Here is a 25,071-nt window from a genome sequence, read left to right on the forward strand (position 1 = left end):
TGTTTTTCCCAGGAAAACCTAGGTAACTATTTGGTACTCAACTAAAACTCATTTAAACAGGCACATTATTGCCAGATTCACATTCGGCTGTTTGCACATCCTTTCCTTTACTACTTGGGCCACATTATCTTTCCACTTATTTTATATTATCTTGACTCAACCAGGGTACTCGCTATATTATGTTACCTACAAATGAAAATATAATAGTTATTAAAAGAGCACATTAATTTTGATCGGCAATGATATTCAGAACAAAACATTTCTACCACCCATTAGGTATTATAGGCATTAGTTTATCTATGTATCACAGATAATATAATAACATAACATAAGCAAGATCTTGCATCCCATTGAGGTAGTCAAAGTAACATTCATCACAAGATGAACTAAGCACACGCACCTCACGAGCTTTCCGTTAGGCTAACGATAGGCTGTATCGCTACCTATAATGGTCAGGCCAAGTGTGCTAGATGTGAACTGTTTAAATTAAATTAATGCAAGTCCGGTACCAGGGTTTGAACCGGGTTCATCGTTTGAGATGCAAACAAGTCTACCATTATGACCTATTTTATATTAGAGTAATAGTGACTATATGTATAATAATAGTAGGTATATTGCAATGTATGACAAAACTTGTGTGCCAAAACTCTGCTCTGTCCGCCCTGAGAAGGAGAGTAAGTGTGAGTTAATAGTCTCATATACCAATGAGTAGTAATAGTAGGCTCTATTTTTTACATTTAGACACATGGATGACCTATTACGCATGTAATCCGATGAGTTTGAAATTTATCTACTTTATTGAACATTTAGATATTCGGGCTCAAAGAAATGGGTTAATGGGATAATAATTTAAGCATACATACCTGGCATAGTGCGATTCTCATTTATGCAGAACAGAAGTCAGGATTAAGTTTTCACTATAATACCTACAACTCCAAAGAAAATATTTTTCTTTGAAAAGTAGTGTGGCTTTCATGAGGTAGACTTGTATCATATTCATCACTTGGTCATGGTCAGAAAATTGTTGATATGTGGTTCAAATAGCCTTTGCATGTCATTCTTCATAATGGTTATCATCGTCTTTAGAGATCTGAAATAAATTACAGGCTTAAATTCACAACACGCTCACTGCCTAACTAGACTTATTTAACTTTTTTTCAACAAACAGTATATTATGATTTGTACCATAGATAGGTGACAGCTACACAAAAAAGTATCTACTACATACATACTTATACTCACGCCTGTAATCCCGATTAGGCTGGGCAGAGCCACGAGTAAGCAGAGACCAATTTGGAAGCACTTTATACAAAGTCCTCAGGTGCTTAACCGGTGGTCCAATGTAATGTTTCATCATGCTAGAAAAGACTTGTCTTTCATAAAGGTTCTCCTCAGTCGGGTTTACGACACGCCCGGGATGATAAGGGACGATTGCGTTCTAGGTAGGACCTTAGCTATGTTTTTAATTATCTTCCAGTTTTAGTAACTAATTAGATACTTACAGGAGTTGGAGGTATATTTTTGCCAATACAAAATGAAGACGTAATCAATAAACCCCACCAAACAAAGACCTTGTATTCTTTGCCCACCAAACATCAGATATAATCGTATGTCAACTAACAACTGTCACCTTGACAATGTCATGTCACAGATCATTGTCACAGATTATAATACTAACATGTCAACGTTGAGAAAAAAAATCCGTTTGCGCCATCTATTATCTTAATTTTACTCTAACTCTAAGTAAATATATTGTGCTTGCAATAACTTGCACTCAGTAAGCTGAAATTTCACTAGATGTCGCTCGATTCGTTCGATCCCATCAATAATGACCACTAGATGCCGCTAAAAAAGGGGCGTTTTAGCGGCATCTAGTGGTCATTTATTAGAACTAAAAATAGCCCGAAGAATTGCCCGAGTTAGAAAGGCACAGTTTCGTTGTATGACGTGAGGCATCTGTACGTTAGTATTATATGATCTGTGATTTGGGGTAGTTGGAGGTACATCCATCGCAAAATGAACTTAGTTAACAACAACATTATAGGTACAAAACTGAAACTAGAAAATTTTGAATCAGCATATATAAATTCATTTTTATCCTGATATTTTTTTTTATTCAACCACTGCAAACACACTCTAAAAGCTACTAGATTATCTGGTACTAAATACCGATAGAGTCCAGTATAAATCGGTTCCACTACTCCAGCATTATTTTCCAAACCGATTTTATTATGGGCAAAAAAGTATATTTATCGCGCGGCGCCGTTGTATTCCACACAATTAACTTTTACAAGCGCTACTTCTTTTTTTATTTTATCTTGCTACGGCGTAGCGCTGGCGTAGCAACGTAGCATCTTTGTAGCGGTGAAAATTCACACCTCGTTAATTTTTTTAGTTTAGTACAAGCAACGAGTAATGATGACGCATCGTTGCACAAGGTAATATTTGAGTGTCAGGTAAATTTGGTTATTTATTACCTACTATGTAAAGTATAAAATCCAGAAGATATCTTGGAATGTAAACAGTTTAATAAAATATTCATTCTCAGTTGAAAATCGTTACCAATCTTCTTAAAGTATTATTAGCAGTGATACAAAGAGTCCAATAAAATAGGAAGATAATTCAACGTTAATTAGGGATTGGCTAATTGCTAGTTGACCACAAATCGTGTCTGACGCGGACATCGAGGGCAATGACCCTTGTGGGGTCGTTGACCTGTTTACAATACGGTCCTTATGTAATACTAGTTATTCCCTGCGACTCTGTACCTTCGATAATTCTTATTGCGAATGTTCATGGTCAGTGCAGATATTGATATTCATGGTGGTCTTGTGAATACTTGTAGCTCTGCTCATGTCGTTAGGGATTATAGGCGTGGGTTTGAAATCAAGCTGTGCCTCCACCTATCTCTAGCTTTTTTTTTTTTTTTTTTTTTTTTTTTTGACGTGACTTATTGTAGATTTGCCGCAGATGGCATTAACTACTTGGCCGGACAAATGGGGAGCGCTGAAGGCTCTCACCCGGTACAACGTTTAAGACAACAGGCCTGAGGGTGCCCAGTTGGGCGCGAACCTCGGCTCAGGGCGTCGTCTGAGAGGAAAAATATTTGAAAGAATTAATCGACCCTAGTGGGTCGATAGCGATAAGCGCTGAATGAGGGAAATCGTCGACCACGCCGGCGGGGTCGGTATCGGGGTCCTGAAGTGTTTGGTGTCGCGAGCTGATTGGCTGCCTCTATGGCTAGAGTAATCGGGTCGTCGGGATCGTATATTACGTCCTTCGGACGCCGATACTTTTCAGTACCGTCCCTAAGCGGGATGTATTCGGAAGCCGCAACTACCAGGGGATTTGGGTGGTGCGGAGCAGAATCGAAAAAACGTTTGGAAGCTAATTTGACCTATCTCTAGCAAACGCCGCATATACTTTCTAAACTAACTAGAACTAGATTTAGATCCTAGACGTCTAAAGACGTTCGAATACAAACAATCAAACAGTTTAAAACTAGAATTTACTTTTCGCTGGAATCCTGGGGAGCGTATTCTGAAACTGTTCGGATCTTCGTTCGAAATTGGTTAAGTTTACCGGGGTGTATAAATCTGGGCGCATCGATCGGGTCCGTCAGTGACCGCAGCCGGCTAAGGGGCTCGTTAGCTGGAGAGGGGTGGTTCTAAAACATATAGGACAATTTAGAAAAAGTTACCGTACTTATATTGAGCGATAAGTGTATTGGGACTATGATTTGGCCCCTGAATTTTCGTAGGTTTGGGAATTGGGGCAGGTATACGGAGGAAGAAATCAGTAGAATTTAAACTGTAAATGTTTAGGAAAGTTATCCATGAACGTGAACTTAATTTGAAAGGTAAATATTAACTAATACTTCAAATATTATTGTTGACTTCTTATGTCGACACAAAATGTATAAAGATGTTATAAAAAGCTATAAATAAGTACTGAGTAATATACTCGACTATCATAAGTTACCCATCCCTTACCTGCATAAACAACATAACCTAGCGAAACATATACAGGATCACATACAAATAACAATATCAACGATTTATATCGCCGTAAATGACAAAATAAAACGTTGCAATAGAACGAAACGGCGCACAGATGGCGCCACGTGAAATATTAAGTAAATTTAAAAAAAGAAGGCATTTCGAATTTCGAACGCCGCGCCGGTGTAATGGCGCGAGAGAAATTTACTATTTGCGCTCGGCGCGATCGCGGATCGGGAGAATAGCGAGTGGTAGGTGAATAGTTACCTTTGTGCAGAAAGGAATTGGCATTATTTCGGCGGTCATTACGTCACAACAACATGAAAAAAAAAGTGTATGACGTAGGGGCATACACAAGATTAACTGACGCGCATTGACGAACGACGGAACTAGATATTTGGTATCCAAAAGAGTATTGGATCGTGATTAAAACACATAATAACGGGTTCTTACAGCGTTTAAAGTAGGGATATGAGACTCTCAATTGGATTGAATCGTGTGTTAGAGGGGTAAAAGTGAATAGTTTTAAAGTAATTCAGCATCGACATGAAATACCGATGTGTTCAAATAAAAAACATAGTAATATCATTAGTGTATGTATTTTTTACTAACAACTATGGATTGTAAATCTGAAAATAAATGATTATTATTATTATATACATAAAACAAACAGCCTATATACGTCCCACTGCTGAGCACAGGCTCTCAATCAACCGCTGGGGTATAGATTATATTTCACCACGCTGCTCCACTGCGGGTTAGTGGAGGCACGTGTTTTTACAGCTACATCTTACTCTTTGGAACTAGGAATCACAAAGCGATTTTTTTTAAATTTTGTTATTAGCGCATATAAAAATAAGTGCGCAATTTCAACGAATGACAAATATAAATATTACATTTTTAGATTAATTTCTTGGTGTGGCCAGTTTAGCTCCCCAGGGGGATTAAAAAGCCACATCGAAACAATTCATTTAAGAAAGCAATATTGCATTTTAACATAAAAGTAAGTTCACAATGCACACAAATGTCAAATAGCAATATTGCTTGTTTAGATGAATTGCATTCTCTTCTCTGTCGTGTGTTGTGAGGTGGATTACCAATCCCATCAACCCTGGTGTCAGGTTTATTATTGATATATTTTAACCCTCCTGGTCTTTTTATTGTACGGAAGTAACTGTGATCTTGTACTACAAGCAAAACTAGCGCGATCACAGGGCGAATAAAATTCAATCAAAACGGAACCCTAGATGAACTTCGCCATTTTTTCCACCAAAGCGGCGACGTGGCAAATATCTCCCTCTCAACTAAAGCCCTTAACGAACTGTCACCGAATCGAACCGTAAATTATGGCGTTGTTATTTTAAAGAGGCGTCGTTGGAAGCGAAACAAGGTTGTAATTGCGCCAATTTGCCGCGGGCACAACGCGATTGCTAATGACGTCACACCTCGCGTTGTCCTGCCCGGGGGCTTTTATTGGGTGCGACTACGAAATGACAATGAATATAATAGAATAGAAATTGTTTATTAAAATTGTTTATTATAAAAGGACGCCACACACAAAGACAAGACAATAACATCACTTAAAATTTAATGGCCTCCGTGGTCCAGTGATTGAGCGTTGTTCTCACGTTCGGAGGTCCCCGGTTTGAATTCCGGTGGGGACAAATCACAAAAATCCCTAGTTTGGTTAGGACATTACAGGCTTGAATCACCTGATTGTCTGAAAAAATGAATTGATTCCGTGCTTCGGAGGGCACGTTAAGCCGTTGGTCCCGGTCGGAAAAATACCTCCACCAACCTGCGAGAGGAGCAGCGTGGTGAAGTATGCTCCATGCCTCCGGTTGAGTGAGAGGAGGTCTGTACCCAGCAGTGGGACGTATATAGGTTTAAAAAAAATGTGCGAAGTAATTATATCCCTAGGGATATAACTATATTACGACTATAAATATAGCAGAAAATCTTATCGTATCCCTATCGTGAACTACAAGTCGTCCTGTCTGCAGTTGCACAATTAAAGCTGCCGCGAGTTTTCTTGCCAGCGCAAAATAATTGCTATTGAGTGGCGACTTTCCCTAAGCCATTAGTCTAGTATAGAACACAGGATTTGTTCAACTGTATGCGAGCAGGCATTGGGGCTCGATGCTTGGTTAACATAACATAACAAATCCTTTATTGCACACATAGGAAATGCAAAATTACAAAGAAAAGAGACGTAATAATAAATAATAATAATAATATTTGATTCAGAAAGAACATTACTTATAACTATTTTCAAACAATCATCTTCAGACAGAGTATTGGTACATAGTTTAACTGTTATTAGACATTCTTACAAAATTAGCTGTAACTCCTGCACTAGGCTAAAGCCCGTATCGTAGAAGTCACGTTAGCACAAGACTACATAGGCGGAAGAAACCAACGGGAAAAAGAAACGACAAACCACCACAAAAAAGTTTCAATAGAAATATAAGAAACGAAAATAAAACTGATTCAACGGTCAACCCAGCGTAACTTAATAAAACAGTGGAAAAAAAGAGAGTAGACAATAAAACCGTAAATTACCATAACTTTAGCTGAAGCCGGGAATTCGTAACTTTATTTAGGCTCGCAACAAGAAGCAGAAAGTTTCCCCTTACCAATATAATTATTATCTCATCTCAATATCTGTGGAATATTCGAAATAAATATGAATACAGCTTGTAACACACAGAAGCTGTAGCGGGAGCGTTTTAATAAAAAAAAAAGTTTTTTTTTATTATTTTCAATAAATATTTCACAGCACACTTCACTTTTACAATACCCAAATTGCACCATTGGGTTATTAATATATCTTAAGTGCAGTTTTCACTAACACAGTTGGCTCGACCATTATAGACGGCGATACGGCTCACAAACTATCGCGTTGGTCTAACATAAAGCTCAGTGAGATTACTGATTACCCACACCTCTCTCCTGGTAAAAGTGATAACATAAATAAAAATAATAATAATAATAAAAAAGTTTATTTAGGTAAAATCTACGACACACATATACATTTACAACATTAAAATATACACACATTAACATTAATATTTAAGTAGTTGGAAAACATAAAGGTATATGGGTGCCGCAGTTCACCAAAAAAGGCCAGGGTTCAGTGAAAAATTTACCCAGAGGGCAACACTGAACAATCGTAACAATCGTGAGCCTACGACTATATCCCAATTGTGGTAGTCAGAGATATATTTATCGCAAGACGAACTAAGTACCCACCGAGCTTTCTGTTAGACCAACGTATTAGATGGCGAGCCGTATCGCCGTCAGTTGAGGATTCAGTGGAAATGTGCCCTTAGTCTAGGGTCCGCCCCGGGGCGCCTGCGGCACTTAATTAGTAGAAAACTTCGCAGTCATCGGCCCTCTTCTGACTGAGGGTGAAGTTGAAACTTTACAACACGCAGCGATACGATAATATGTCCAAAAGTGTTTAAATAGGCATCTTTAGAAGCTAATTTCGAGATAAAAGTCCCCATTTTGAATTTGCAAGGTATTTGTTTGTGAAATCTGTTTGTCTGCCATACTTTGTGCAACTATCAGAACCCACAACATTACATAAACTCACAACTATATGCCAGTTGGGGTAGTCGGAGGTACATTCATCGCAAGATGAACTAAGTACCCACACGTCACCGAGCTTTCTATTACATCAACGTCAGTTAGCCGTATCGCCGTCTATAATGGTCGAGCCAACTGTGTTAGTGAAAACTGCACCTTAATTAATAACTCATTGGTGCAACTACGATAACTAACAGAAAGTGCAACAAAGAAACCTGATACTTCCAAAAGCATAGAAAAGTAGTATAAAAGAAGTAAGTTACTAAACAAAAGGCTGTGAATTATGTAAAAAAGTAAGATATACGAAAAATATGAATATTTATTGCACCAGAAATAAAAGTGACATTTTAATATTTCCCTAATTAATAACTGTACAAAATTTTCTAACGTAGAAGCTGTTAATACCGACTAACGCGTAATAAAATTTATGACTGCCGTAGAAAATCTTCGTAGCAACGTAACACGCTACGGGGCTACGGCGGCGCGGCGTAGCTAGCGTGCGTAGCATCAAATTTTATTATTATTACATTGCATACAAGTTACGCTTATAAATTTTATGCATGTAAGATTTTTTCATAAGTTTATTTATAAACTTTAATGTTTAGCTAAAGAATTATGTAGTATGTTTGGTTACATTATTCAAATTGGCTTATGTTTTTTTCATTGCAAAGTCCGTTTTATACTATTAAGGCGACTGCCTTTTCTAAATTGACTTAACTACAAAAAAGTATAGTGTTTTAATTGAATTCGTGGCTATTTTGGCTTTTGACAGTTCTTGATCTGAAGAAATATACTATCTGTCCTTTGACACTGATCTTAAAATATTATTTTTCAGTGCACAACGGTGACCCAAAGAAAAATGTCTCAAGAAAATTGTACCAGCATAGTTCACTTAGGTTAATTGAAACAATTAACTGACATTCACATTATGAACGCGAAGCATAAAGCGTGTGCCGGGGACATTTTTACTCCCGGTTTTTTAGGTCATAAAAACTTTATACTTCGTCCTGAGTTTCAGAGCGGGACGGAGATATGTTTAAGCTACGGCAAGAGAGGGATGGAAGGTCGCCGTGATAAAATGTAACTGAACTGATAAAATTAAGTCCGAGTTACATTGTAAGTTGGGAAGTTATACAGTTCATTATCTAGGTAATGCTTGCAATGAAACGGGAAAGTATTTATAGGACGAGCTAATGTTGTCGCATTTCGTGACTTGCATTAATATGGATTATTTGCAAAGACTTTATTATGCAATAATAGTTACTTTTTCATGGGAAACAACAAGGTTTCCCTGTTAAAGTTGTGTAGAAAATACAATGCAAATATACTTTATTGCACCAAAATAAAAGAGACTTAACTAGGTACATGGCAAATGACGGCCTTAGCGCTTGAAGCGATTTCTTCCAGACCACAATAAGGCGAGGAAATCTGTACAAATTCATTGGTTGCGGGTGCAAACTAAGTAGAACTTACAAATAAATACATTACATTGTATATTACATTTATAAATACATACATACGAAAGTAAGTTATATACCTATATAAAAAGTACACCCGAAACACCTAATAATAAGCAATTCAAGAGCCACAGAATATAAACAACACCGCAACACACTTCATTACAAAAACAGAACCATCCACAATTATAAATTGGAAAATAAAAAGTAATTTTATTCAAGATAAATAAATAATAAAAAAGAACAGTAAACAATAATTAAAATCTCTTTCGATTTGTACCCGGTTTATGGCAATAGGCTCGCCCTCTGTTAGGTCTTAAACATAGCTGGCGAAGAGAGGTGTATGTGTCTTTGCCTCTTCGAGGATAGATGCGTGAAGCTATGTATAACATCATAAGGGTGCCTTTCCACCAGAGATGTGCTATGCTACGATTCTCCGGATGCGTTTGACATCCACCAATCATATTCATTGGTGCACATAGCATAGCACCGGTGGAAACGGATTCAACTAAGATATGTTTTTTTATATATGGATGGAGGATGCGTGCTATGGATGCGTGCTATGGATGTGTGCTATGGATGCGTGTTATGGATGCGTGCTATGAATGCGTGCTGTGGATGCGGGAGCGCCTCTCCCCTCACCGCGCCGGTGCCCCCGCCACTTATACATAGCATAGCTCGTAGCACAGCTACTTTGCGCAGGCGCATCTTCGCAGCGCATCTTCCTCGCACAGCTACATAGTTTACTAGGGACTGGACTAGGGCCCTGTGCTGGGAGGTTTTCTGGCCACGTGTTTCCCTCAGCGTTACAGATTCCGATGTGGTAGTAGTTTTACAGCTAGTTACATAATATGTAATTTAATTTTTTTGACTTTGTACGCCAATTTTGAAAAATAAATATTTTTGATTTTTTTTAGTATTGGTGGAAAGGGTCACATAGATTCGTAGCGCAGCTTATCCATCTTCGCAGCATAGTTGCATAGCACATCTCTGGTGGAAAGGCACCCTAATACCTTCAATTTTAAATCACAGCCGAGGTTGTAGATATAAACAGATTAAGTATAACGATGGCGACATCTGCCCGCTGCGCCGAGTTTGGCCAATAACAATAAAATGACCTCATTCGTGTTAAAACGTTTACAAATGAAAGAAGACGCTCAAGCGAGAGTACCTGAATCACTTTAAGTGTAAGGACAGCGTCGTTAAGGCATCAGGGATGTTTAGGGAGAGATATCCGAAATAAAAAAAGTAAGTGGACCTCTTGCAAAACGGGACAACGCTAGGAAGATGATAATGATGAAGAGAAAAGGTTAAGTCACATGCCTCCGAAACGTATTTCTCGGGAATGTGGGTTTCCTGATGATATTAATGAACAAGAAGCTGGATTTTTCTTCTCTTCTTATCTCGTGTGGGTTGTGAGGTGCAAACCTGGTGTCAGGTTATGATTGAGCCGCCAAAGGCCCCTGACATGGCTGCAACGATTACTCACTTACATCAGAAAATAGTAACCGGGACCAACGGCTTAACGTACCTTCCGAAGCACGGATTATCTTACTGTCGGACAATCAGGTGATCGGCCTGTAATGTCCTAACCAAACTAGGGATTATAAAGTGATTTTTGTGACATGTCTACACCGGAATTGGAACCCGGGGCCTCCGGATCGTGAGTCCAACGCTCAACCACTGGACCACAGAGGCCGTTGGAAGCTGGATTATTGTAGTTTTTTTGTTCATTTTGCTGGTATTTTGTAATTTGGGCCACAGATGTTGTTCATGTTCGCATTTCTCTACAGCAACTCTGTCATAATCAAGGCAAATATATGATTCCGTAGTCTCTGCTTACCCCAGTGGGAAACCGCATGAGTTGATGTATGTATGTATGTACCTATATATGTTCTCTACAGATTTGTTCAGGAGCGTGCAATGTGTTACGCATCTCTATAAATAAATAATAAATAAAAAAATGGCTTGGAGAATAGTGTTGATATATCGTATGCCTAACGTCGACAAAATATCGAGTGAAACCTCGAATAATTTCCGAAAAAAAGGACGTACCTATAACGGGTCAGTTTCTCACGCGCAATTGTACGTGTAGTGACATAAATTAGTACCAGGAATCCAATTCAAGTATTCCCATTCCTGGACAGTACCAAACCAATTTTGAACCAAAGCTCATACAAACTTGAACAATGTTTACTGAGATACCTTGAAATAATGGACGAATTCGCGTGAAATGCAGTAAATTCGTGACCTCTTCTTTTCGTATATCCGGATATAATACTGATACATCACTACAAAAGAGGCTTAAGAGGCTCGATTTAACGGAAAAACTCCGTTATCTATGTAACGATCGGGCATTATTCCGGGAGATGGGAGCTCAAGTGAATTTGCATTATTTTTTATCGTTTACGCCGACACTTAGCGTTGATGGTCGAATATTCCTTTGTCGCCCAGAACAATGCTAGATGATTTTCGATTCCTCAGTAAAGGTTTGAATGGCGTGTTTTTTCAAGACGGAACGGATGAAAAATTACTTTGTTGTTAGTGACATAGCAGCGCCTGTTAAATTTTGAGTGTCAGCAATTTTGGACCCAAGCCTTTGAAGATGCGCGGAAATATGAAATTCTTTTGTATTATGTTTCCCGGCGAAATTTTCACGAAACAACTATGTCCGTGCTAATCCGTCCTATGGTACATTACAAAAGCATTTTTTAACCTCCTTAACATGCATATTTAATAAAGGACCTGGGTTTAAAAAAGGTTTCTTTCATCAATAATGACGCAACAATGTTTTCTTTTCAATGCGAAAAAAATGAGTATTTTTGGATCGTAAAAGCTAATATGCTTTTAAGGAAACATAATGACGTTTTCTAATATAATAACATTTCCTTTTCATATTTAATGTCCACGGTACGTTGAATATAATAGCTGTGGTAGCCCAGTTGGTAGAACGCTTGCCTCTCACTTTGAGGCCGCAGGTTCAAATCCAGCACAGGCCTAAACCAATGATTGTCGAAATTGATTTCGAATTCATATTTGGATCATAAATGATTATCACGTGCTCAGCGGTGAAGGAAAACCTCGTGAGGAAACCCACATTTCCGAGAAATGCATTTTCGGAGGTATGTAACCTAACCTGTATTGGGCTGATTTTCCCTTCGCAGATTGGAAGGTCAGACAGACAGTCGCTTCTGTAAAAACCGGACCTGTCAAATTGTCAGGTTAGGTAAGCGAACCCTGTGAAAAACGGGATAATGCTAGGGGGATGATGGTACGATGAATAATAATTAAAAGTTAAAATTCAAGTGGTAAAGTAAACCAACGACTTTCTAAAAATAGCGACTCTTAAGTCCAGGATGATAAGCCTAAAAATTTAGAAGTTGCGAGGGAAAATACAAGCAAGTCAGCAAGAATTTTGGTAGGTCTTAAAATTTTCCAAGATTACAACTGCACAGTTTGTATGCTAATTTTATTACGAAAGCTTTCTTTACGAACGATATCGAACTGACGAGCTTGCAAATTTTTTACAATTCTGTTGAAATCTTTAAATTATACGGACGCTTCCGTGCCTTGGTACTTTGGACTGTACCGGGTATTTCTGCTACATTTCCATGTAAAATGTACTGCTGACGCCATGGAATTACTAAAACATAATGTATTTAAACTTGGCATGACGTACATAGAAGTATACGGCCACGAGCATTAATATGTATACACTTTGGTACCATGTCACATTAACTTTTTTGACAAGTTGAACTGTAAGTCTCACTAAATGTCAAATATGTTAGTGCGACAAGGTCCTAAAGTGGGTACATTATATTGCTCATGACTGTACATACTAATAATAATATGACATAACATAATCACCGTTATCTTCTAAAATGTACTGCCTAATAATAAATTTAATATATTTATATATAAAAAAGTGTAGTACCTATTTGAATTCTAAACGGAGCATCATTAATAAAAGTAACTATCATTAATAATAGCCTCCGTAGGCTAGTGGTTAGAGCGTTGGGTTTAAGATCTACCGGATCGGGTTTACTTCCTGATGGGGACATTGTCAAAATTCCTTTGTGAGACTGTTCTTTGTTTGGAAAAGACATTCCGGGCTTGAATCACCTGATTGTCCGAAAAAAGTAAGATGGTTTCATGCTACGGAGGGCAAGTAAAGCGGTTGGTCCCAATTATTACACGTAAAACACATTTCTACCAAACCGCAGTGACGCAGCGTGGCGGAGTATGCTCCGTACCCCCTCCGGTTGGTTGAGGGGTCTGTTAGTGTAGTCGGTGAGATATACGATGGATGTACCTCTGACTACCCCAATTGAGTTACAGTCGAGAACTTATGTAATAGTATCGGAGTCTCTACATCCAATATGTTCAGATAATAAGCACTTTATTGTCCAATAACAAGATAATCTATATTTTGACTTCAGTCTATACTACCCTACGTGTTCCAGCCATTTTTCGCTTCGAGATATGATTATGGCCGCCAAAGGAGCCGTTTCTGGCGCCCACTTATAATTTGCGGGTGTTTGGTATCTGGTATACCCATTGAGCTCAACGCACTGGATGCTTAGAAAATTACGCTCTATATTTGATGTCCAGTCATTCCGAGATCATTGCACTTGCAACAGTGTTGTATCGGAAGTCTCATATCCCTGATTTTAACGCTGTAAGAAGCCAGTATTCAGTTTGTTTGTTAGTAAGTTTTATGTTAATGTTTCTATGGTATTGTTTGTGTGGCGTCCTGAAATAATATTTGCAACTTTCGTCCTTTCAATAACTGTTGTATAAAATATGGCAGTTCCCTTTAATTTTTTGCCTGGAAAAAAACACCACAGAACAATAAAGCTATCCGTTACGTGTGAGATTTTTCTGTATTTCTGAAATAAAGTAGGTATACTTAATTGTATAGATATTACAAACCATATTAGCCGTCAAATGAACCCATCCAGATATAGATATCAGTGGGTATTCCCAACGGTGCAGTGGAAACCGGTTCGGTTCGGTTATAACCGGTTAACTTATGACTCGAACGGTTATTGGTTACGTCGTATATTTTTGGTTCGTTACGTGAATTGATTTGTTGATAAGATTACGTGACGTTTCACGACGGATCATTTTGCATATTGGATGAATGAAAAAAACTTAAAAATATTCAAGATAAAATTGGGCGTTTGTAAAGTAGCGACTTATAACAACAATATAAGATACATAACGCCTGTGTCGTCGAAGGCGGCAGTGGTGTGTATACAGGGTATTAACTCAGAATCATGGTCTGAATCATCCCACTCAGTATTTGTTACGATGTTACGCTTTTTCTGTCAAAAAATCCATTAAGAAAATCACTAAGAAAATAGAACCACTGTACAAAATCATTTACTTTTTGAACAAAAGATCAAACTAATTGAATATATTTTTTCAGAAAAGCGGTTTCATCCTCTCTTGCGATATAAATAACAGGCTAAAACCAAATCTTAACTTATCCAAATTTTCATTTCAATCACGAAGCAAGGGTACAGTCGAAACAAAAACTGAGGCTTCTTTAAACAAACTGCAACTTCCGAAATTGGCTGTTCGTCTGAAATTCGCGGCCTCACTGTAATTCTGAACTCGACACAATTCGTTCAACTCCACGATCCTAACGCAAATGGGAAGTATTTTAAAATATTCACTCGGATTCGAGAAAAAAGTCGAAAACTTTATTGTATCGGAATGAAGAACGCCAGTTTATCTTAGCTATGTACGCGGTAGGGCTGGCATATTCTTATTGCAATACAATAATGCACAAAAAGTAACAGTACCTACAATAAACGAATGCTTTATTGCACAAGAAAAAATGAAGTTGAAAAGGTGGCTTTATTGCTAAGGTAGATTAAATGTTAGGTACCAATTTCTTCCAAAAAACATAAATTATGTTTTTAGACATACATGAGTTCACGCCTTTTTCCCGTTGAGGTAGGCAGAGACAATAGAATTCTATTTACTACGATCCTGCCATAACACTTTCGCTTCATCCACTCCCAGAAAAATCTTAGAGTATTTATTTCTTGATCTAGCCTTTCTTTTTTCTATAAACAAGACTTGTAAGAAATGTTAATGATGACAGTGATTTAATATTCAAATAGTACTTCCTCAACTCTTTAATACAATTATTATCAGTTAGTAGAACGCTTGCCTCTCACTTTGAGGTCGCAGGTTCGAAACCAGCACAGGCCTAAACCAATGATTGTCGAATTTGTTTTCGAATTCATATTTGGATCATACATAACTGACTATCACGCGCTCAGCGGTGAAGGAAAACATCGCAAGGAAACCCACATTCCCGAGAAATACATTTTCGAAGGTATGTGACCTAACCTGTATTGGGCTAATTATCCCTTCGCGGGTTGGAAGGTCAGACAGGCAGTCGCTTCTGTAAAAAACCGGACCTGTCAAATCTTCAGGTTAGGTAAGCGGACCCTGTGAAAAACGGGATAATGCTAGGGAGATGATTATCTTCTAATTAAAGAGTGAAAGAAATTACTACCTTAACGATAAGCTTAACCTTTTGTACCTTCTATAAAATTGCGATGTTCGTTACGCGCAAAAGGTATTATCGTATTGTACTGTTACCAACGCCACCCCTACGGCCGGGTTGCTAACTTTGTTGTTACTTGGTTGAAATAATATTATCAGTCGAGTTCTGCCCGTAAATACCTATCTAAGTATAATTAAAAACATAACAATTCGCCTGCGAGGGAATTCTGAATCGGTTCATTTGCCGGCGAAAGTTCGACTGGTATTTTAATTTCGATTATATTTCTAAATGAGGGCTTCCAACTTGTGCTGAAAAATATTCAAATAAATATGATGGGTCCCTTTCTGGTGGACATACACATAACCTAATTTCAGTTTTACAGCACTTAAACTAGTGCCGTCTTTCACATATGATACGTGCAAGAAAAAGACAGCTAGTTTTAGCACTATTGTTGTTGTTATGCTGGAAAGGCGCGCTCGGTCGCGATTGTTGAAGTAAAGCAACTTTCGCAAAGGCCGGTCATTGGATGGGTGACCACAAAAAAAAGTTTTCATCTCGAGCTCCTACGTGCTTCGGAAGGCACGTTAAGCCGTTGGTCCCGGCTGCATTAGCTGTCGTTAATAACCATCAATCCGCACTGGGCCCGCGTGATGGTTTAAGGCCCGATCTCCCTACCCATCCATAGGGAAGGCCCGTGCCCCAGCAGTGGGGACGTTAATGAGCTGATGATGATGCTGGAAAGGCAGCGAGTAGACATATTGCTTTCAGCAGCTGATCTTCCCGGGATTGTAGTAAAGTGGACCACACCCCGGACACTTCATACAAACAACCTCATTTCACGCAGACACTACACATTGATATTATCGTTCACGCGCATCTGTGTGTGTGACGCCTGACACCATACGATTCAAGCCTAAACTATATATAGTAGAATTTTCCATCGTAAAAGTATAGAATTGAAAATAATTTAAAAATACTAAAATTAAACATGAATTTTGCGACGGAAAATTCCACTTGATATCAACTCTGAATCATGGCCTGAACCATCCCCTCAACGTTTTCGTTACGATGTCACTAACACCTTGTATAGTGTCTATTTAACAAAAAAAAAAGACGAACACCTACTTACAAAAACTACCTAATCACATCCATGTATCAATCATTTTGCAAAAACATTTTAGGGCTCATTCAGAACTATAAGTACAATGAACCGTATTCCCGTAAAGGTCGGTAATATTGATACTATTAATCATAGCCGAGGGCATCGAATAAAAGATGCTTTAGCTATTATTAGGTAAAATTGGCAGGGCAGCTCGAACGCTTTATACACTGATCGTCTTTAATAAGCTACTGTAATAAAGTAACGTAAGATGGGAATTTAGTGAAGGTTATTTATCAATTAAAATGTGTATCATAAAACAAACAAAACAAAAACATAAACAGCCTATACACGAGGGGGTAGGAGCTTATTCCACCACGCTGCTCCACTGCGGGTTGTTGGAGGTGTTTTTTGGGCTAATAGCTTGGACCAACTGCTTAACGTGTTCTCCGAAGCACGGAATCATCTTCCTTTTCGGACAATCAGGTGATTCAAGCCTGCAAAGTCCTTAGCAAACAAAGGACAGTCTCACAAAGTGATTTAGACAATGTCCCCATTGGGAGTCGAACTCGGATCTCCAGATCGTGAGCCTAACGCTCTAACTACTAGACCACAGGGGCTGTCAAACAAACAGAGCTCTTTTTACTTGTGGGGTAGGCATAGTCACACACACCCCATAAGGGAGTTTATATATGCCTTAATTTTAAGAGTTTTAATATTTTAAATTCGGTACAGTTAGTGAATATATTTCAGAAGAGTACACAAGAGATAATGTTTTTCGCGGTACGAGTTACATCTGTGAAAGCGCAAATGTCAGTGCTGTGACATACATTAGCATAGTGTTGTGCCAGTAGAGATTCAACCGATCGATTCTGTTCTAACTATAGCATAATAGACACGTTTTTTATGCCTTTTCATACTAAAAAAATCATTAAAAGCACGAAGTTCAGGCAATCTATTATAATTACGATAGAACTTTTGTTTGAGTTGTAATTCTGAAGTTTAGAACAAGACAATCTCATCGGGAATCCTTTCGATGTTATCAGGGGTGGTTCGGAAAACTTAAACTTATCAGAAATTTTCTCCAAAGACTATTTCCCTGCGGAGGAAATTATTTTTTCTAACGGAAATTAAATTTTCTACAAAAATGATGGCCTGAATTAGATGGTAAGTGTTTGAAAAAAGGGTCATATTGCGGTTTCCTTCGGGGGTTAGGTTATAATGGAAACGGTCTGGGCATTACGGGTTGCTTAGAAGTCCAGGGTTAACAGATTACCCTTTTATGGCATGAAAAAAGAGCAATGAACGTCACTTTTCGACATATATTCACGACGAACATTAGATTATATTTAGGTCAAACTATCTACTCGGCCTGTATCCACGCAGTGCTGGGTATATGCCTCTTCTTTTTCACACCATCTTTTTCCTGTGCATGTCTCATCCATTGCTTTCCGCATACCTTACAATGTCATCTGACCATCGGGCTGGTGATCTGACCATTCAGTAACAGCCTTATTCCGTCTATTGTCTTCCCGTCTTGCCCATTGTTCTGCCCATATCCACCTAAGCCAGGCGATTCGTTTACCAACATCTTCGACTTTAGTGCGTTGCCGTATTTCGACATTTGATATTTACGTACTGATTTTTTGTTTGAAGTTATGGACTTTATGGACCTTTTAGCTCACGCTCGCACTGTCCTGTCACCATAAGCTAAACATTATCAGAAAATAACTTGCAGAAACCCATATAATACATCGTATGCTTATGTAAGCATACGATTATTTCCCGGATGAGCTAGTTAGAGGTACATTAAGCGCAAGATGAAGAGTACTCATCCACGCTTCATCGAGCTGAAAGACAACATGAATTCAAACTCATACAGTCGAATTCATTGGTTTAAAGCCCGACCCGGGATTTGAACCCGAGCTGGAGTCAAAGTTGCAAAGGACATGCCCGCCTAAACGCGTTAAATATTTTTTTTACTCTTAGTTGATTAGAGTACTGCGGGGCGGAAGGCAAGAGGGAAACCACTGCCCTATTTTTCCCTAAAAAGTAGCATGGAGGAAAATGCTACACCGACAAGAGCGTGGCTCTTAAATTGATGATGATGACGAGTCGTTTAGAGAAATGTACTAGCGTAGTTTATAAACAACTCATTATTATATTGTATCAATACAGAGATGAAACGAGGAACAAGTTTACAACAATCGAAAGCGTTAGCCATCCGACTGAGAAGATAACTCCACGGCCACACAGAAACATTCACTTCCACACTCGTGCAGAAACAACTACACTCAAACAGAGACATCTACACTCAAACAGGGACATCCTCACTCAAACAGAGATATCAGAGTTATACTAGTGATGCGATCGATAGTCCAGTATCAATATTTTATCGATACACAGTTAACCTCGTAATACCCAAAGACAAAAGAAAAAGACGGTTAAAAGTAGGTTACGGCCTCCGTGGTCCAGTGGTAGAGCGTTGTGCTCACGATCCGGAGGTCCCGGGTTCGAATCCCGGTGAGGACAAATCACAAAAATCACTTTGTAATCCCTAGTTTGGTTAGGACATTACAGGCTGATCACCTGACTGTCCAAAAAGTAAGATGACCCGTGTTTCGGAAGGCACGTTAAGTCGTTGGTTAGTTGTCGTTGGTCCCGGTTATTACTTACTGATGTAAATATGTATTCGTTATACGAGTCATGTCACGGGCCTGTGGCGGCTCAATAATAACCCTGACACCAGGGTTGATGGGGTTGGTAATCGACCTCACCTGGACCACGGAGGCCGTTATGAATAAATAATTATTATTTATTTATAGTCGAACTATCGATATTTTGGCAACATTGTTTCACCCAGGAACATTCAGACCACACAGAATATAATAGGCACTTCAAATGTGGAGGATTCAAACCGACGGCGAAGTTGGCCTGCAAACGCTGAATCGAATAGATTTTGGGAATTGAAATTACAACTAATACCTACTCCTGATGATCAAATGTGGAACTATTAAATTAATAGTGCTTGTAAAGTGGTGGATTTGTACTTGGCTTTGAGAGATATGTAATTATTATTTAATTGTGCTGGATTTTCGGAGTGTTGTGAATAGACTCAAAAACAATGACTTCGACTTGGTCAGTTTGAATTCAGTCGCTTTATGTTAATGTTTATGTTAATTTTATCCTTTTTTATCACTATTATCCCGTTTTTCACAAGGTCTGCTTACCTAACCTGAAGATTTGACATGTCCGGTTTTTTACAGAAGCGACTGCCTGTCTCACCTTGGGAAAGGGAAAACCACCCCAATACAGGTTAGGTCACATACCTCCGACAATGCATTTCTCGGGAATGTGGGTTTGGTCGTGGTGTGGCTGAGTCGATATTCAGATCTTGATGCTTGTAAGTCTGTATTCTGCAATAAATATTTTTCGATTCTAAAAGTAAAAAAAATAAAACTTACGTTCGTGGTCTGACCGGTCGTAGGTAGATCTCAGCATGCCTGAAAAGAAAAGAAAAATCTTTTAGATTACTTCTATGACGGTCGAGCCCACTGTGTTTAAGTGTGTTATGATATAGATATAAAAGGTATATATTATATAGGTATAAAAACTTCATTATATCCCACTGCTGGGCACAGGCCTGCCCTCAATTAAGTGCTATGGAACATACTCCAACACGTTGCTACATACGGGTTGGTGATGTTTGGGCTAGTAACCTGGTACCAGCGGCTTAACGTAACTACCGAAGCACGGAATCTTACTTTTCCCGACTGAAACGTTCACTCACTTACTCCAATCAAATCATCATCATCATCATCATCATCATCATTCAATCATTTTAAGACGTAGATCAGTTATTATGAATCCATTCACATCATATCACCATACACTTTATAAGCAGCATATTTATTAGCTACCTTCATTACTCTACGGAAATAGTAAATGAGTTCATCATCATCATCATCAGCCCATTAACGTCCCTACTGCTGGGGCACGGGCCTTCCCTATGGATGGATAGGGAGATCGGGCCTTAAACCACCACGCGGGCCCAATGCGGATTGGTGGTTATTAACGACTGCTAATGCAGCCGGGACCAACGGCTTAACGTGCCTTCCGCAGCACGGAGGAGCTCGAGATGAAAACTTTTTTTTTTGTAAATGAAAAAAATATATGAGAAAATGGTTTTGAGTAAATGAGTTATCTAATCATAATATTTTTACAATGTTTAGTTTTTCTTTGACCGACAGCGTGACCAGCAGCGGCACCAGCGCATGGAAAGACGGTTGAATATTCTCGCTGGCCGCAGTCTGCCATTTGACATCTCGGAAAATAATGAGTAAATCGCTCTCTCCTTCAGCGGTCTATTATTTTTCAGTTACCTCCAGATAATGGTGCTAATTCCTGCAGAGGCCATCTAATTTTATTTCAAATTATACCTGTCATTTTCTTATCCATTGAAAAAGAAAGGGACGGGTAATCGACAGGCACAAAAATTTATGGAATACACGTCAATTTTAAGCAGAAATCTACAACAACCGTCTAAAATTTTACTTCGGCCAATAACCCGACAGATTTAAGTAGACAGCACGTCAAACGGATTGCATACCAGCGAGATGTTTAGGTATTTTATTCGCACGGGTTATTCATTCTTTTTAAAATTAACTTGTTGACGATCATCCGTCCCTTTCCCTTTCGGCGGATAAGAAAGTGACGGGTATAACTTAATAAAATTAGGTGGTGTCTGTAGGAATCAGGGCCAATATTCACAAAAAAAGTCTGCGATTTTTGGACGATTTCCACATTTTTGGTATGGCCCCAGGGGAAGGACACTGTCGGACACATGGTGTCGGACATTGCGTTCCACGTGTTAACGGCAAAAACCGGGGTGTTAACTCATTCCCCAATTTAGTTCATTCACAAAGTACAGTCGACGATAAAAGCGCCCAATTAGTTTGTTTAGTGGGTCGAATGTCCTCGTTGTCATGGCAACCGGCAGCACAAACTAATTGCCTGGGCGTCGTATGGTATTTTGGTACAATTTAGCGTCAGAGATGAATTCATGTTTGACAGTGAGGGGAAGATTGAAGCCTGGTGTATAATGTGTATTGGTGAAAGCAAGGAAATCATGTTGCTTTTCGCAGTTATTTAGATGTTTACTTATACACGATTGAAACGCCCTACAAACGGTGAAAATGCTCTGAAAACAGAATCATTACATTTTTGAATCTACGTCAATTCGCAAGGTGTTATGGCTGAGGAGGAGAAATGACAAGAAGCTGCAACAGCGACACATCTTTTAATACAATGTAGGTTTGAATTACAAGTAATTTAATAACTAGAGGAACACATTTAATACCAGGCATTTTTAAATCTTATAATAATGTTTTTTACACAATGTAAGCTTCACATGAGCTTTAAATTTATATATTCTGACAAATTCAAAATATTATCTGGTATTTTATTCTAGAAAAATTATACATAACCCCAAAGAACATTAATTTGGTTTATCACAATTATACTTAAAATTATGTCAGTAAGACAGATAATAATTTAATTTACTTACATTCTGTTGTGCTTTTCTGTATATGCTGTCCTTATCTCTGTATTTTGTGTCCATTGTGCTCAATAAAGTATTTTATCTATCTATCTATCTATCCAAGTGAATAATTTTATAATTATTATAAATGTATAAGTTTATATTTAGACATTATGTTATATTTAAACATTATTATTTCTGAAGAATGGCATTCGAAAGTTATTTTTATTTAAAATTTGCGTTGGTACCCCCGAAATTTCATTACAGTTGCGACTATCCCTGATCCAATATTTCATGTCGTCGATACAAACACGAAATATGTGATTGCCAACAGACATTTCTATGAGATGTAGTGTGCGTTGCCTGGAGCTCTTCCTGCGACGCCGAGGGAAAATTTGCTTTGCAAATAATAAAGAAAAAATATTCCATTCCATATCGTATGTGAAGCGAGTGTTTATTATTTCATTGTGTACGCCCAATGGGCCCGTATTTCTTTAATACACTGGGGTGGGAATGTGTGAAATTCCCTTTCAAAAAATATAATTCGAGTCGCTTTTGAACGGCGAGGAATCTATAAAGTTATTCAGTGGAATTTATTTGGTTTTGACGTCAATATAAATTCTTGTCGTGCGTTTCGATTTGCGTTCGTGGCGTTAGTCATCTGTTCACAGCGTTCTGGTGGAGGGTGCGGACGACATATTTGTCATATTATGGTTATGAGAGGCGTATAAAATTAGTACTTCTATGCCGAACTGGGAATAAAGAAAAATATCCTCCACCTGCTTATCTCCCTGGCCATGATGTCGAATGTCGAAATCTTCTATCTATTCTACTTTTTTACCCACTGCGTATTTTTTATATTGTTTGTTTATATTGTCAGACTGTCGATCTTTTTCTATCGTGTGGGTTGTGAGGGGGATGACCAACCTCATCAACCCTGGTGTCAGGGTTATTATTGAGCCGCCAATGGCCCCTGACGTGACTGAAGTAAACCTAGCTTATACGCTGGTGAGGAGCGGAGAGTTGCCGTTCTATTCGTAGACATTATTATTATGCTATAGTCTGATAATATTATACGAGCGTGAATTGTTTTCCGTTCAAAAATGGAAGCGACAATACACACGTGTTGCGTCCTCATAAAATTCCGGAGCACTCAAAATAACTATTTAAGAATTCAAATAGCACGTGGACAAAGAAGCCGCGTCGCGCTGTGTTGTGCCACGTCGTGCTGCTGTCGTGCTGCAGTAGTGGCACGTACGACAACAGCCGAAGACGCACGACGATCGCGCACGATCGCTATTGTCGGTCTTTGTCGGTCGTTATTCATTGGCGACCTGATCGTACGTGACGAGTTGTGGCACGGGGCGTTCCCCAAAAACACGATAGATGGCGTTGTTAAGTTTTTTCTTCATTTAAACTTGTTATTACGTTTTTTAACTCACAAACTGTACCTATCCGTTGAGAATTGCGAGACATTCCCGCCACAATTATCCTAGGATTACTTAATAGGAGGTGTCGGCCACAATGTAACAAAAAATTGTGAAATAAAGAATATATATATTTTTTTTAAACTTCTAATTTCAAGGATAACACATAAGCATCTTTTATCTTTGTTTTTGGGTAGAAATTATGACCCTTGTTGTTACACCCAGGTACAACACATCTTCTACACATTATTATTCTGATCAAAATGAAAAGAAGCAATATAGGTAGCAACATAATTCTATAATTATGTACTTATCTGATCCAAATATCAAGCGACAATTCTTTTGATACCTATTTGAATAATTCTTTACCCCGAGCAATGAGACACACACACATTGGCCTTATACGTCTGTTTCAGACGATTTATGACGTCATTGCCTCGAAGAAATGCACTTTCTTTCATGGCTGTGCAAGCCAATCCTAGAGCGGCAAACTCTACCGTACACTCTGCAGGAGAAGTCTCCAACTGGTGGATTGTTGTCGGTTTGATGGCGTTTCATTCTCCTGCTTGCCAGTGTGTCAAACCAATGTTGTCAGAGCAATGAGAAAATAGATAGTTATCATGTTAAATCTGAACAGCACCATCTATTTTTTTTTTGTGGAACGTATGCTGGAAAGTCTCTTACTGTTTATACTTACTAACAATTTCACCAAGTACCTGTAAGTATCACTTTGTTATTCTAACGGCTATTGTAAATCTCCAAGTAATTTTCACGCACTTTATTTTCCCTTAATTGAATTGTGTTTTGATCGTCTTAAACGGTTTTATTTCATGTTATTCTTCTTAATAATTATTTTACTTATTGTTTTAATATTCAGTTTTACTTCCTTAATAACAAAAATGATAAAAAGTCTTAATATAATCTGTCTCTGTATGTCTTTGTGATGGTGTTAGTGTGTGTGTAATGTGTGTGGGTAGGATCAAGGCAAATGGAATTTTATAGTCTCTGCTTACGGAATTTTTGGCGGGAACGGAAACGGGACGGTTGCTTCATCGAACAATCTAAATAATTAATGCGAAGTGGTGTTTTTTGGTTAATGATCGCATTAAGTTAGTCGGAAAACATTCACGATAGTGTTATTATATCGGAATATTCAATAAACAAAGTGTACCTATCTATTTTCGCTTCGCATTTTCCGTCGCAAATGTATGTAACTAAAAATATTTAAAAAGAAAAATTACAAATTTCATGAGTTTGAGACGGTAATTCCATTTGATTTTTACTCAGAATCACTGTTTGAATCATACCTCTCAGTTTGACACTGTGTCACTAACACCCGTATACTGAGGGGGATGTTTCAGTTGATTCTGAGGTACTGTGGTAATGTGGAATTTTCCATCTCAAAAGTATGAATTTTGCGGCGGAAAATTTCAC

General features: G+C 38.4%; 2 protein-coding genes across 4 annotated transcripts in view; one reads left to right on the forward strand and one right to left on the reverse strand.

The window, feature by feature from the left end:
• LOC126382360 (N-acetylgalactosaminyltransferase 6-like) overlaps positions 1–25,071 on the forward strand; it is a 166,402-nt gene that overhangs the window by 97,134 nt on the left and 44,197 nt on the right. The gene's annotated exons all lie outside the window — the stretch shown is intronic.
• Positions 1–25,071, reverse strand: part of LOC126382334 (teneurin-m) — a 373,029-nt gene that overhangs the window by 73,225 nt on the left and 274,733 nt on the right. For both annotated transcript variants that reach the window (XM_050032131.1, XM_050032130.1), the window contains exon 4: positions 20,136–20,174. In XM_050032131.1, coding sequence (XP_049888088.1) covers positions 20,136–20,174 — 39 coding nt within the window. The remainder of the gene's footprint in view (positions 1–20,135; positions 20,175–25,071) is intronic.

The sequence above is a fragment of the Pectinophora gossypiella genome, chromosome 4, assembly GCF_024362695.1.
Source record: "Pectinophora gossypiella chromosome 4, ilPecGoss1.1, whole genome shotgun sequence".
NCBI lineage: Eukaryota > Metazoa > Arthropoda > Insecta > Lepidoptera > Gelechiidae > Pectinophora > Pectinophora gossypiella.